Source organism: Chiroxiphia lanceolata, chromosome 7 (genome assembly GCF_009829145.1).
Source record: "Chiroxiphia lanceolata isolate bChiLan1 chromosome 7, bChiLan1.pri, whole genome shotgun sequence".
In the NCBI taxonomy this organism is placed as follows: domain Eukaryota; kingdom Metazoa; phylum Chordata; class Aves; order Passeriformes; family Pipridae; genus Chiroxiphia; species Chiroxiphia lanceolata.
Window position 1 is genome coordinate 15,530,579 of NC_045643.1, and position 14,729 is coordinate 15,545,307.

Genomic DNA, 14,729 nt, shown 5'->3' on the forward strand with positions numbered 1-14,729 from the left:
ACGTGGGCGCAGCACAGCAGCACTGTAGCACGGCACTATTACAGATATCCCTGCGGGAACCATCTGGCTCTCAGCTGAGTTAATGCCTTCCTGACCCTGATCTGCTGTGTCCTATAAAAGTTTATTTTCATTTTCATTTCCATTTATCTCACAAGAACCGAAAATGAACCAAAAGCACTTTAAGACCTTGTATAGCATTTTCCTCCCCCCCCCCCAATGCATTTAATTACTTTCCACAATCCAAACAAGTTTGTGTTTATAATAAGCCACAGGCCCTCTGTTCTTGTGGATTTGTGGTGCTGAATTACTTTGAACTTTCAGAGGTCAACTGCCCCCCTAATACACAGGTGCCCTAAGAGCATTGTAACATTCAACATGGTATATAGCGCATTGTGTATCTCCTGGAACATATTTCAAGCAGTTTAACCCGCAGTACATGTGTAAGTGACAGAAGTGTGTGCTACAGTACCCAATTCACTCAGTGAATTCACTACATTTTACAGAGATGCTTTGGGCAGGTTTCCATCCTTAAGGGACGCCAGCTGACTGCTTGTTTGCTGTTATGTATATGTCTGACAGGAATCTTGTACATTTGGTAACAACGGGATGTTTTTTCCCAGACCCTTCACCGGAGGAGTGGTTGGCACTAGAGAAATGCAGGGCAAACTGAAGGGAGCACAGCCCATGCTATAGAGCCACTCACTGCGGTGAGTCACTCAGAAACACAGACCACGCCGTGTTGGAAGGGACCCGCATGGATCACCGAGTCCAGCTCTTAGCCCTGCATGGGACCATCCCCAAGAGTCACACCACGTGCCTGAGAGCATTGTCCAAACGCTCCTTGAACTCTTGTCAGGCTTGGGGGGCCGTGACCACTTCTCTAAGGAGCTATTCTGCCAGCTTAGTTCCTGCCTTGTGTATTTATTTATTTATTTATTTATTAACAACTCCCACTATCACGTTCATTTCAAACACCACATCGAGGGCTGCCCGCGCGCTCCCGCGCCCGCAAGATGGCGGCGAAGGCGGGGGGGAGGAACCGGCCGCGTGCGCGCGGGGGCGGTGCTGGGCGGGGCCGGGGTCGGGCCCGTGCGCTCACTGCGCGCCGCCGGAAGTGACGCGGTTCGTGGCCGTGCGGGCCCGGAGGTGCGGGAGAGGGGCGGCGGGCGGTGCGGGGGCTGCCGGTGTGCGGGGGGTGTGCGGAATCAGCGGGTGTGCGCGGGTCGGCCCTCACCGCCTTCCCCGTGGGACTAGGGGGAGCCCCCGAGCGCCGCCGGCCAGGCGCGCCCGCGGGTCGGGTGGTCGCGGCCTTCCCTGCCGTGCAGGCGCTCCGCGGCGGGCGGAGGCCGCGGGCCGGGCGGTTCCGTGGCCCCGCGAAGAGCGCGATGGGCGGGGGGACCCGGGCCGGAAGCCGGGCCGTGGGGTCGGTGGCAGGGCCTCGGCAGCCTCACCGTGGCTTGGCAAGCGGGTCGCGGGCCCGGCTGTGCCCGTGAGCTCCCGATGCTGCTCCACGGCCGCTCTCCTGCCACAGGGGCTGTGTGACCACCAGAAAGCGGAATAGGCTAGGGTCGGGGGGCTGCTTGTTTTGGTTTAAGGATCTATATAAGCATGGCTTTAAAGAGCAAAATAAAAAGTGCAGGTTCCGGCACCGTGTGCAGTCGTAAGATTTTTGATTATCTCATATGTGTTACAGGTGAAATGTTTTTCATATGCTGAATTCCAGCTTGGGTTGTCTGGTTGCTGCACATTCAGAACTTCATAAAAAAGCAAGAGGTCGAGATGAAGAGCAGGGTGACACAAGTAAATGTAAGTGTTCTTCAACCTGAACTGTAAGGTTTTATTATTCCCATGTTACTGGTAATTAGGTCTGTAGTTGATGTTATGTTGCATCAAGCTTCCTGAATGCAAAGCAAGCAATATCTGTAATTGACAGTAGCTGTTTATGAGATAAATACTACTAGTAAGTAACAACTACTGTAAGAGTCAGTAAATTACAGCTATTTCTAGCACTTGTTGTCCTAACACTGAAAGTCCTGAATATTATTGGGATATAATGATAAAGTAGTTCGTCAAAACTGACTGAATGATGATGGCTCAACAGAGAACATAGGCATGTGGAGGAATAGAGAAAGATTAACAGTGACCTTAAAATGAAAAGATAAAGTGATAGTAAGTAGCAGTTAATTTGGCAACTTTATATCATACTGTGAATGCTGAAGCTTTTAATTTTAAAAGCTGTGTGGTTCATTTCTGAATGGATGGGAGTGATTTTTTTAGGAATGCAAGAAGAAAAAATTTAAAGTTAATTTTTTAAACTTATCATGTAGAAATGCTGTGTTTGTACAGTACACGACATTTGGGACAGGTTAGCAGAGCGATGCTGTTCTGATACACTGCCTCAAATCTGTGGTATTTCTCTACCTGTGTTCTAAGGTTTGACCCTGCATAGGCTTCCTTTTGGATCCAACTTTTCTGATTGAAGTGACTTTTAACAGGGATGCTTCTACTATTTTCCCAGTTTGGTGGTTGTGCTTCCTCATCTGTTAAAATAAGCCAGTTAGCAAGAGTTTTGGACTGTTTGGACACTTTCAGTTAATCATTGTGATCAAAATGGACAAGGAAGAAGGCTAACTTGTGGCAGAAAGGCTGGACATGAAGAGCTGAGGGGAACAAGTTCTTCTGCAAAGAAGTGCTTTTGCAAGGAGATGTGATAAGGCCGAATACAGAGAGAGACATTACATTGTTTTACTTCTGTGAACACTTGTTTTTGATTCTGCTTGGGCAAAGACAGGTGATGTAGAACCCATGAGAATGGATCATCCTAAAAAGACCCACTGCTTCCTTCCCATCTGCTAAATAGGATTTAAATACAGTAAATGTTCCGCGTTTTTCAAAGATTTTTATTACCGCTTTCTTGGAAGCTTAAGATATAGACTTGCATTATATTACTGGGCAGGGAAAAAAAACAGTTTAGGGGCTTTTCTTAACCTTGAATTCAGTTATCTGCTCTATGGTATAATCCCAAAAAGGACTATTGAAAGGGGAAGAAAACCTTGTAGAAAGTATGTGAATTTCTTGTACTAGCTTTACCATCAAAGGTAATGTTGCCCTAAAATTAATTTGTTAGACGGACTTACTTTTATAGGGGTGCCTGCTGCCAATAATGCAATGTATTGGGTTTGTATCATTGTCTTGGTGCAGGCAAGGTAATACTGGGTATAATTTTAATACAGTGTTAGAAATGTACCCTCAGAAAGGCAATATTCTATGATAAGTTATAGTGACCTCAAAAATGCAATTATTTATTTGCATATATACACACACTCCCCAGTTAAGTTTTGGAGATCAGTGGTATAACAGTCCACCCTGGTCTGTGGTGACCTCCACCACCTGGTTTATGGAGGAGGTGTCATTGTATTCTAGCAACCAGTAGTTTTAACTGGTTCTCTGGTGGGTCAAAAACTAGTGTGCCAGCATGTTGGTGGAGAGGGTTCCACTTCAACAAATGAGGTGAGAATTCCTGCAGGAAGTTCAGTCAAGGTGCACAAGCAAGCCTTTTTGTTGACTTTCTGCATCAGATGAGGTGTTACCTATTTCACAGTTAATCACTGTCTGACAACATGGTTTTGAAAAATGATAAATAATGTTCTGAGTGAAGAGAGGACCTTTGGAATCAAAGTACTGAGATTACAAAAACTGCTTCTTAACTCTACCAGAGTAGTTTTAAAGCATCTTGAGAAATGTCTTTCTGTGTATGTTGTAGATGCTGTCATGCTCTGACTTTTGAGTATGACTCCATATTTCCATATATCATATTCAGCCCATGGAATTTGGTGTGAACTGTTTAAGTGTGTATGACTTAAACAATCTCACAAATCTGCCAGATAGAACAGCATCACTTAGGTGTTTATATGTGAAGCTAGGAATGACTCATGAGAAAACAAATCACGGTTAATAAAAAACAAGAAGATAGGGAGAAATTACTCAATAAAGGGGATTTTTAGGAGAGAGGAAAGACACTTTTCAAACAAGAAGTGGTAGAATTTTGTTGATGGTGTTGCATGTGATGCAAGAGAGTAAAATGGCATTTGGAAGGAGGAAGCAGGGAAGTGGTCCATATACTCTAGCCCCCAGCAGTAATTGACAGCAGATGCCTTGAAAAATTTAGGAACAGGGCAACTATAAAAGTACTTTCCCACATACAGTCCCACTCTACCTGTTTGCAGCTTCCTGAGCCAGATAAATTTTTTTGGTAACCTATGCGGATTTTTCCAGTGTTTATCCAGTGTCTTGAACCCATATAAGCATTTGGCATCTGCAGCATCCTGTAGCAGAGAGTCCAGTACTTAATTACATGTTACTAAGAGAACCAGCTCCTCTTGTCATAACTGACTGCCTTTAGCTTTATTTGAAGACCCTTCTTGTAAAGGAGTAAGGAACTGAAGATGTGGTATGCTTTGTTCTGAAAGTATGTGCTCACAGTCATGCTGGGGCTTGATTTTTTTTTTTTTTCTTTGTTTTCTTAAAGCATGGTTCCAGCCATGAAAGGAAAGAAAACTACAGTTCCCGACAAGGAAGTTTGTCTCCAGAGGACAGGTACAGTGAGTTTTATACCTTTCAATTCTATATATATATATATATACCTCAAATAGTGATTTAGAGAAGTTAAAAAAATCATCAGGTCGTGTTTCTTTTTTTGTATTACCATAACTGAGCGATGAAAAGTAAGTGTAGGTTTAATAAAATATTTGCATGTCAATATAACAGTAATTAAATGGATTTATTACTAGAACTACATCTTTAAAAATCCTTAGCATTTAGTTAAATTGTCATGGGACTTGAAAATGGAAATTAGATGCTGACTTTTTGCTTGAACTCACATGTTGCTGATACCACAATTGTCATTTTAGGGCAAGACTTTTGTGCTGCACAAGCAAAAGTGTGCATGGTGCTGAATTTACCTTTGGTATTTAATGTTATTAATGTTTAATATTTAATTTCAAATTCTGAGAGGAGCTTCCTTTTGTAGAGCTTTGATTTATGATATATTTTTCCTGACAAGAAAGTATTGTAAAAGTAGACTGTTTTATTTGAATGGTGCGTGTCTTGAAACTCAGGTTGCAGAATTGGAACAGTTGTGCATTGTAACATTGTATTGTAAGTAGATATTATATTAATGCCATTGCTTTTCTCAGCCTTTTACTAAGAATTTTTGTGTCTTGGGTTGTGAGCAGGGATATGGAGCATGATGGGTCTCCGTCTCCCAGAAAGAGAAGACACTCTGATGACAGCAGATATGATCAGGAATATTCAAGAAGGGAATACTATGATGACAGAAATTCAGATGGAAGGTATCAAACCCTTTCTTAATCAGTACTAAAATACTTATTTTAAAGAATAAAATGTGAAAACTTTTTACAAACCCTTGGGTGTTTGGTGGGTGTTTTTTTTCTTATTAGGAGAATGGAAAGGGGGAGAGACAGACACTATGACAGATGGGAGGAGAGAGAATATGATCGGAGGAAACAGAGGAGATATTCATCACCCGATCGTAGGAGTCCAGAGAGGTCGACAGTTCAGAGCTCACTTGCTCATGATGAGGCCACTTCAAAGAAGAAAAAAGAAGAAGTGGATCCAATCCTTACTCGCACAGGTGGTGCATATATTCCACCTGCCAAGCTCAGGATGATGCAAGAGCAAATCACTGATAAAAATAGGTGAGTTGAAAGTGGCATATTAGTTTTTTTGCTGAAAAGGGTTTTAGAGAATGTTGGAAAAATGGGATCCATTTAGAGGGCTGTGATCATTGTTTTGAAGATATATTTTTGTCAGAGGAGAGATAAGAGAATCACATTAAAACTGTACTTGCTTCTACTGCAAAATGTAAATGGAAAAGTGGGATACAGAATGTAGCTAGGGATTTTTTGGAACAGCATAGAAAGCTGAACATACTGAGTTGGTATTACATTTTGGTATATCAGTGATTTTTTGGTAGTTAAATGTATAGATGTGAACTAATCTTCACGTTTATGCAGTGAATATTTCTTACCTGTTTTACTGATTAAATGAAAATGTGAATGTAAGTTTTGTATATATATATATATACATATATACATATATATATATAAATTTACTCAGTGCTACTTAAAATTTATGCTTTAATAATTTGTGATGCCTTTGTGATAGCTTGGCATATCAGAGGATGAGTTGGGAAGCCTTGAAGAAGTCAATCAATGGTCTCGTCAATAAAGTGAACGTTTCTAATATAGAAAACATCATTCATGAGCTGCTTCAGGAAAATATTGTTAGGGGAAGGTAAGTCTTTGTATTTTAAAATAATTCTTTTTCTTTTCTGGTACTATTTGTACTGTTCACATGTACCTCATGGTGTGTGCTATGTGTAGTGTATGGGGTCTGGTCAGATTTTAAAATTACCCTTAAGCTATATTGTCCTATGCAGAATAGTCCCTTACTTGGGAAAGGGATTGAATGCTTGGTGGAATAAAACAGTGCAACCCTTTCTTAAAGGTTTTCCCTATGTGTTTTACTTGGCTTGTAATTTACGGTTGTCACTGGCTGTTTATTTTTTTAGTGCTGGATTTTTTTTTTCTCTGGGACAAATAATATTTGTAGTCAGTATTTAGCAATACAAGTTTTACTACAGTTACCTGCCTATGTTGTTCATTGTTGTAATGTAGAGAAAAGATGATTATGCTGCCTGAGCTCGGTACTAGGTCCTGGTGATCGTGCAGCTATTGTGTGATGACTTTCCTTGCATTAATTTTGATGTCATTGGGGGTTAAATCTGCAAGTCTAAAGGAGCATGGCTTTCTTAGGTTGGCTACCATTTAAACAAACAAAACCAAACTACCAACACAAGAATTAAGTAAAATCCAGAGAGTGAGCAAGTAGTTCCTGAATGTCATTCCTGTTAAAAGTAATAATGAATCTCAGGGATTTGTAGGACTGCTTTTTACTTGCCTACATTTCATGTCCCTGAAACATAATTTTCATCCAAGCAATAGTATTTTTGTTTAGAAATTGGCTTATTGAATGTTTGTAGAATATACTTGTCTGTGGAAGTTTTTGTATGTGGTTTATAAATGTCAAAGTAATGTAGATGGGAAATGGCACCACTTCCCTCCTCCTTACACTGAAGTCTAACTTCCAGATTTGCACAAGGGTGCATATAAAAGTAATGACATGAAGTTTTGCCTAGCTGTCAAGTAGTTTTCTGAGTTTTTAAGTTGAGGATAAATAAGAACTGAAACAGACCGGTTTCAGTTTGTAAGAAAGAAGTAACTAATCGTTTCAAAGTGGAAATATTCTGCTGCTGTGCACTAGTATGAGTTCTATTCCCTTTGTCAATTCCAAAGTAAGTAGGAATGAGGTCCCTAGGCTGTTTGTATTTAGTACCATGTAGGAGGTTTTTATGAGGATTTCAGTAGACCACAGAGAAGATAAGATAGCTGGATTACAGTGTGTACTTTGAACATTCACATTTGGAGGGCTCTTTCCCCCACCACCACCTATTTGTAATGGAGTAATACAGCAAAAGTCAAATTGTGTGTGCTCCTAAGCATTACTAAAAGCAAAATTGAGAGGGAGGGAAAAATAAGTCACAGATTCTTTTCAGACTTTAGTCTTGATAATAAATGTAAGAGAGATCATTAGAATAATAAAAGCACTATTCTCATGAGCCCTGTGTTTACATTTATTTAGGCTCTAAATAGTAGTCCTTTATAATCAACCTAAGTTGGGGTTAAAAAAGGGATAATTGCAGGATACAAGATGGCTGTTTCCATGCTTAGCATTCTCAAATGTATTTCTAAATGAACAACATTTAATGGAAGATAAGGTACCATTTTAAGAACTTTCGAGTTCAGGCAGATTTGGACAACGTGTTTTGCCAAACTCCATTTATGGCATGATAAACAACATTTTGAAAATGACCATTTGGTATCTTCCAACTATTCCAGCTGCACAATACTATTTTATGTGATAAGTACTTGTTATTCTTTACTTTGGCTGAACACCATTTGAATAAAAATGCTACATGTCTTATTACCAGAAAAATCTTAAAACTTACCTATTTTTACAGGGGATTGCTGTCCAGATCCATTTTGCAAGCTCAGAGTGCCTCTCCGATATTTACTCATGTTTATGCAGCTCTCGTGGCAATTATCAATTCAAAGTTTCCAAATATTGGTGAATTGATTCTCAAGAGGTTGATACTAAATTTTCGCAAAGGATATCGCAGAAATGACAAGGTATGTAAAACGTGAAGAAGCAACATGCTGAAACTTGTCATTCTGTTAACTGTCTTATCAAGTGTGGTCAAATTACATACTTGAAAGGAACACAACTAAGACCAGTTGAGACCAGTCTTTAGTACATTTAGTAGTATTAGAGTATCTTGACACTTTGACAACCTATTCTGGGTTGATACTGTGATAGTTTTTTGGTTTTTTTCTTTTTGAAAGTCTACAGTCCTGATTGCAAACAACTCATGACTTAATTTTATTGTGAGATGCACAAATCTATAGTATGTCTGAGTTAAAAGGTTTTTTTTCCTGTATGTTAAAATTTCCTGGTTTATTTCTTTTGCAGCAACTCTGTCTAACATCTTCAAAATTTGTCGCACATTTGATGAATCAGAATGTGGTATGTTACTTTATGTTTCTATTCAATCCAAACCATATAAGACTAATTTTTAATTTTAAGGCAGCAGTAGCCTAAGTGAAGATGAAATCCCTGCTCTAAATTCCTGAAAACCTGAGTGTGGTGCCTACCTTAAGTTGTTAGGACCTCTTTAGAAAAGACATTGGTCATTGTTTGTGCAGTTATCATCACTTATCGTTACACTTATGTTCCACAACTTCCCTAGATTTCATATATACATTTGGGCTACTATTCAGACAAGTCTTGATGCAAAGCAGGGATCGTCTGAGGCTCTGTCCCACAGATCTTAAACAGAATTTTCTTGCAACAGTTTGTGTAAGCAGAACTGGACTCGGTTACATCTAAACCAAATTTATGTCCTGCTCTATGCACCTTGTTTATGTGTGATAAATCAGGATACTCTATTTTAAATAATGGCAAGAAGCAGTGTTTCAGGAATGCGTTGGGAATGTACAGCATTTTGGTAAAGAGGAAACTAATCCAAGATGTGCAGTTTGCTTATATGCCTAATCCTGGAAGAACTGATTTATTTATAGACAAAATGCACTTGGAACTAGTTTCCGTAATGCAGGTGCTGGTTTATTTGCTTCTTGGAAATGCATTCTATTTTTTTCTTAATGGCAAAATGTTTTTCATTGCTTACTTGTTCAATAGCAGAGTCACATTTACTATGAGATTGATGTAAATAGAGGTGGTAAAACTATTTGAAATTTGGACTTCCTCTTAAGGAAGCAGCTTTGTCCCGCTGCTGTTGCCTTGTGTGTGTGATTAGTGTGTTGTGACATCCTCAAAGGCTGTACAGATCTGTCAAGTAAATCACTGTGATGATAGTGTAACGTTGTGCATTCTAATTATTTGCTGATATTCCTTTCGTAGGCTCATGAGGTTTTATGTTTGGAAATGCTCACCTTGCTTCTTGAAAGGCCTACTGATGACAGTATTGAAGTAGCAATTGGATTTATTAAAGAGAGTGGGCTCAAATTAACAGAAGTTTCTCCTAGAGGTATCAATGGTAAGTACAGTTAGCCAAAACATGTCTTTTTGTCATTTGTATTTAGTAAATCCTTTTCATATTTACATTTCTTTCTTTTCCAAAGCAATCTTTGACCGTCTTCGACACATTCTGCATGAATCTAAAATTGATATGCGTGTTCAGTATATGATAGAAGTCATGTTTGCTGTACGGAAGGATGGCTTCAAGGATCATCCAATTATTCCAGAGGGATTAGATCTAGTCGAAGAGGAGGATCAGTTTACTCATATGTTGCCGTTAGAAGATGACTACAACCCAGAGGATGTTCTTAGTAAGTTAGAAATGGAAGATAATTCTGCGACTGCATTCCCTGAGAAAACAAAATCAAGATTAAATGTTCATTGCTTTCTTCAATTTGTATTTTAAATAAAGATTCTCTTTTGTTCTAAAGATGTTTTCAAGATGGATCCAAACTTTATGGAAAATGAGGAGAAATACAAAACACTGAAGAAAGGTAGGGGTATTCGTGTGTATACACATTTTATATGTGATATTTATGTACTTAATTATCTATGGCAGTTACTTATCCAACTGTTGTTGCCAGCCTTATTATTTAACAGTGGTTAAATTATTTAACATATTTCTGTCCTAGACAACTGTCATTCAGTTCATCATTGTGTTCCTGCTGTTCAGTATCGTTTCTCCAGTGGTGTTTTCCTTTAATTATGACATACCTGTTTTTCTGGCTTGTGCCACATTCTCCACCTGAGATATCCTTTCCCTCTTTAGGTGTTGGATCAGGGATCTTTTTGTAATGAAAATATTATGGTCTATATTCCTTAATAATATGGGATACTCTTCTTTCAGAAATTCTTGATGAAGGTGACAGTGAATCTGAAGGAGATCAAGAAGCTGGAAGTAGTGAGGAAGATGAAGAAGAAGATGAAGAGGAGGGTGAAGATGGTAAGTGCATAAGTGGCACCTTACTAGTGATTTATTGTAGATGAAATGGGAAAGCTTACCTTCTTAGCTGTTTTGCAAAACTAAGGTGTTCAAATGTTAAGGGATGTTTTCATCTTATTCTTAGATCTAAGTGTTTACGAGCAAACAGTATAAAAGTAATTGTCTTAAAACATTCAACACAGGCAGAAACAGAAAAGCAACTTTGCCCTGTTATTCTTGACAGTATCAGTTTTCTTTGAGAAAAGCCTTGCAAACAATGTTTGTGCAGACTGCATGAGTAATTGTTCTTGTGGAATAACAGTAATGGATTTCCTTACTAGTTTGCTGGGGTATTTCACAGAAGAGCAGAGCTTCCAGGCTGATGAAAAGTATGATCATTCACATAACTTTTCATCATTTATGCTTCAGACTTCAAAAGACTGAAGGAATAGTGAATACCTTACAAATGAGTGTTCACAGAATGGTTTGGTTCAGAACGGATTTTTCTAACTGCAGGACTAAACAGAACTTTGCAGAATGATGTAACATAGATCTTACACATAACAAAAACTAAGAATTACCTGTTAAAATCAGGGGTGCAACATGAAGCATTGTATAGCTAAATTATGCAGAATAATAATGTAGACAAGAAATGTTAAATCCAGAGGTTGCAGTGACTAAGTCACTGAAAAGTCTTTAAAAGAAGAATTTAAAAGTAGAATTATCCTGTTAAAACAATATTTAAATATTCCTGTTAGTTACAGATGAAGGAAATAATGATTTTTTCCTTATCTGTAAAAATAAAGATTAAAAAAATACATAAACATAATAAGCAGTCCTAAATATTTCTAGAAAAAATAGGGCGCTACAGATGTAGTAAACGATAAATAGAGCTCTGCTGAGAGATTGCTACATGTATCTTCCTTAGTGTTTTGTTCTTTACAAACCCATGTTTTTCTTTTCCAGGCCAGAAAGTTACTGTTCACGACAAAACAGAAATTAACCTGGTCTCATTCCGTCGTACAATTTATCTTGCTATTCAGTCAAGGTAAATAGAATATGCTTTGTACACCTGTAAGTGTAGTTCTTTTGAAATAGGCGAACTCTAATTTTCTTTCTTTTAGAATTCTTTCTTAATATGAAATTTTAAAAAAACCCAACAAAGTAGGGAAGTGTTCGTTATGGAGCCTGACCTGACTGTGTAAAGCAGACTGTTTTGACAAATGGATACCCAAATTCTCTTTCTAAGATAAATCTTGTTTGTTTCAAAATGTTTTGAGTAGTGAACTGGGACTTTTCTGTGATTATTGCTGTAATTAGAATTTTCTCAGTGAATGAAAGTCAGTGATCTTTAGATTATACAGCATTTTAAGAATTTATGAAAAAAATTAGACGGGCACACTTAGAAATGCTGTACATTTTCTCCACTTCTGAGAGGAGTTCTGCAGTGTGGTTCTCCTTAGGCCCATTAACATCTGCATTGCTTGGAAAAAAAGTGTACAGATACCAACCCTGAAGTGTACTGTTTGAAGTTGTCTTGAGAATGAAATCCCCTTGCAGTATGTGGCACAAATGATCAAAACGTGGTGGTATAGCTCCTGTCTCATCGGGATGAGAGGGGAGATTGACCTGTTGCATGCCACTGAATTCCATCATTAAAAACAGGCATGGCTTGTAATACTCTGCAGGTTCTGAACTTGCATGAGGAGTGTGATAATGTAGTTGTGGTGTTGATCATTAGACATGTGAATTAATACCATACTGAGAGGTATGAAAGGCTCTTATGTTTCTCAAAGTTGCTGTTAAATAGTTTCTTGCCATACTGAAGTTTGTTCATCTTTTACTTGGGTGGGAGGAGGTATTGGTGGTAGCTAAAGGCTTTCAGAACAGGAGAGAAAAGAGGAGAGTGTGGTATATACTGCTTTTGGATCTTAAGTGCAGTGCTTGCATTTCAGAGTGTTTCAGGATGTGCAACATGAGCTCCTGCTTTTTTATGTTTTATGTAGTTCTGTAAGATGATGTAATAATAATAACTTGAGTCATCTTGTTCTCAGATGGTTTGCAAATGTAATCAATTTGGATTAATTTTCAGATACAAACTCAGAAAATAGAAATGTTTATTAAAACCCCCCACAACAACAATAAAAATCCAGCAAGTTAAACAGCTGAGATACTTTATTTTCAAATAGTTGAAGTTTCAGCACCAACAATCAATCTTAATATAATTCTGAAATGTTTTTAGCATGGCATATATTGCACAGATAATGAGAAGTATTTTTTCTATTCAGCTTAGACTTTGAAGAATGTGCTCACAAACTGCTGAAGATGGACTTCCCTGAAAGTCAGACTGTAAGCCTTGCTTCTTACTCTTTTTTGTTCTTAACATTATTACGAAACAATACTATGGTAGTGTCTGAAATCCTTGCTCATGTTCTGGGACCTAGTCTGTATAGCAACCAGAGGAGTGAGAGTGATTCCTTACAACTGTTCCTCAAAATGAATTTCACAACCTTTAGAGCAAATAGACTGACACATATTTCACAAGCAATTTGTCTTATGCGTTTGCTCTTTTCTGTCAAGCAACTCACATGTTTGCTTGTAGCCTGTTTGAAAAGGTCTGTTGTTTAGACTGTTGAAACTTTTATCCTATGATAAGAGTACTGCATCATGGCAGTCACTCTGAGAGTTCTGTCTCTGAAAGAAGATGAGGTTGAAGATATTTGCAGACAGCTGTAGACTTTATCAGTGGGGTTTGAAATTTAGCATAGTGCTAAAAGAGTGTGTTGTTTTGTTGCTTTCACAGTCTTCTTTGAATAAACAGTGTACTGAATTAAAGCAGTTTTGAGTATGATTGCTTTGCTGTAATCTTGTAGAGTATCAGATATAAGCTGTTTTGTTTTCAGACTCTGTAAGATCAATACAATTGGTATGTTTTCAAGTAAAGGAAATTGTTCTTCGTCTGGTACTTATACTTGATATTGGTAGAATGTAAATACCCATCTAATTTTATAAACAGCTTTTCAGTCAGCCGTAAGCTATCATCATGGGAGTTGCACTGGAGAGAGCTCTGGTAATTTCCTTGTGGCTGTAATTACTGTTCTGTTTTATTTGAAACAATGTATATAGTAACTAACCTTATTAGTATAACACCAGTGAGGGGAGATCTGGCCTACGGTTAGGTATTCTTTGAGAACTGGTTTGCCTATGAGTTTTTCAGTTCTTGTTCTTTTTTGTTATTAAGCAATTTACATGGAAGTAAGCTAAGAACTGAGATGGTGGGGGTTTTTTAACTAGTTCTCTAATTCTGTGCATGAAATGCAATACTAAGCGTGCACAAGATTATAATTCTCAGTGAAGCATAGCGTGAAGAATTCTAAAGAGAAAAAAAATTTCTAGCAAATCAATTCAGCTCTGAAGAACAGAGCTAACAATCTAGAATATAGGTACTACATTGTATAACAGTCAGAATGCATAACACTACTTGCTTGTTAGATAACTGCTTAGAGAACTGGTATTTAATTTCATGGCAGTCTCTGTCATCTCTGAACTTCTGTGGGCAAAATCTGCTCACAAAAAATAAATTTCATAGGGGAAGGAAGAAAACCCCAACAATTAGTATCAACCTACTATTCAGTACTAGTTTTAGGAATTGCTGCAATTCAAGGTCCAAAACTGTTGCAAAACTGCATCTTCTTATCATGTGAGGCCTCTTCTTTGTGCTGATTTCTTTTTTTCTCTGATAATCGTAATTACTCTCCATCTCATTTGATCAAAGATGTGAGAGCTTTGACTTGCTCATTGTGTAGAACTAAGCTCCTTTTTGCGGGCAAAAACAAACAAAGAAGATGCTTCCTGATCATTGTGAGAGCAGAATGAACAAGCAGTTATAGGCAATAAAATTATTCAAGGATTTACGAGGTTCATGTCTGTCCATGTGGATAAAAAAACCTGAATGCGCTCAGGAGGAAGTTTGTTTGAATTAACTGCCAGTTTTTAAGCTAGGAAAATAATTTTTTATTCTTTCAAGCTAGCATCTTCAGATTGAAGCCTTTATTGAATCGATTCCCACTGTCTTCATTATCAGAATAAACCATTACTAAGTTTGCAGATGACACCAAGTTGGGCAGGAGTG

The 14,729-nt window shown here is 38.2% G+C and overlaps 1 protein-coding gene across 3 annotated transcripts in view; it reads left to right on the forward strand.

Moving 5' to 3' along the window:
* The first annotated feature begins 1,090 nt into the window (after window positions 1-1,090).
* Window positions 1,091-14,729, forward strand: part of CWC22 (CWC22 spliceosome associated protein homolog) — a 28,712-nt gene continuing 15,073 nt past the window's right edge. For 2 of the 3 annotated variants that reach the window (XM_032693586.1, XM_032693585.1), the window contains exons 1-14: window positions 1,091-1,146; window positions 1,694-1,806; window positions 4,529-4,596; window positions 5,235-5,351; window positions 5,460-5,717; window positions 6,187-6,315; window positions 8,102-8,270; window positions 8,611-8,664; window positions 9,559-9,694; window positions 9,780-9,986; window positions 10,107-10,169; window positions 10,523-10,618; window positions 11,564-11,645; window positions 12,886-12,946. In XM_032693586.1, the coding sequence (XP_032549477.1) occupies window positions 1,780-1,806; window positions 4,529-4,596; window positions 5,235-5,351; window positions 5,460-5,717; window positions 6,187-6,315; window positions 8,102-8,270; window positions 8,611-8,664; window positions 9,559-9,694; window positions 9,780-9,986; window positions 10,107-10,169; window positions 10,523-10,618; window positions 11,564-11,645; window positions 12,886-12,946 (1,467 nt within the window). In that variant the 5' untranslated portion in view covers window positions 1,091-1,146; window positions 1,694-1,779. The other variant, XM_032693584.1, reaches the window with a different exon arrangement.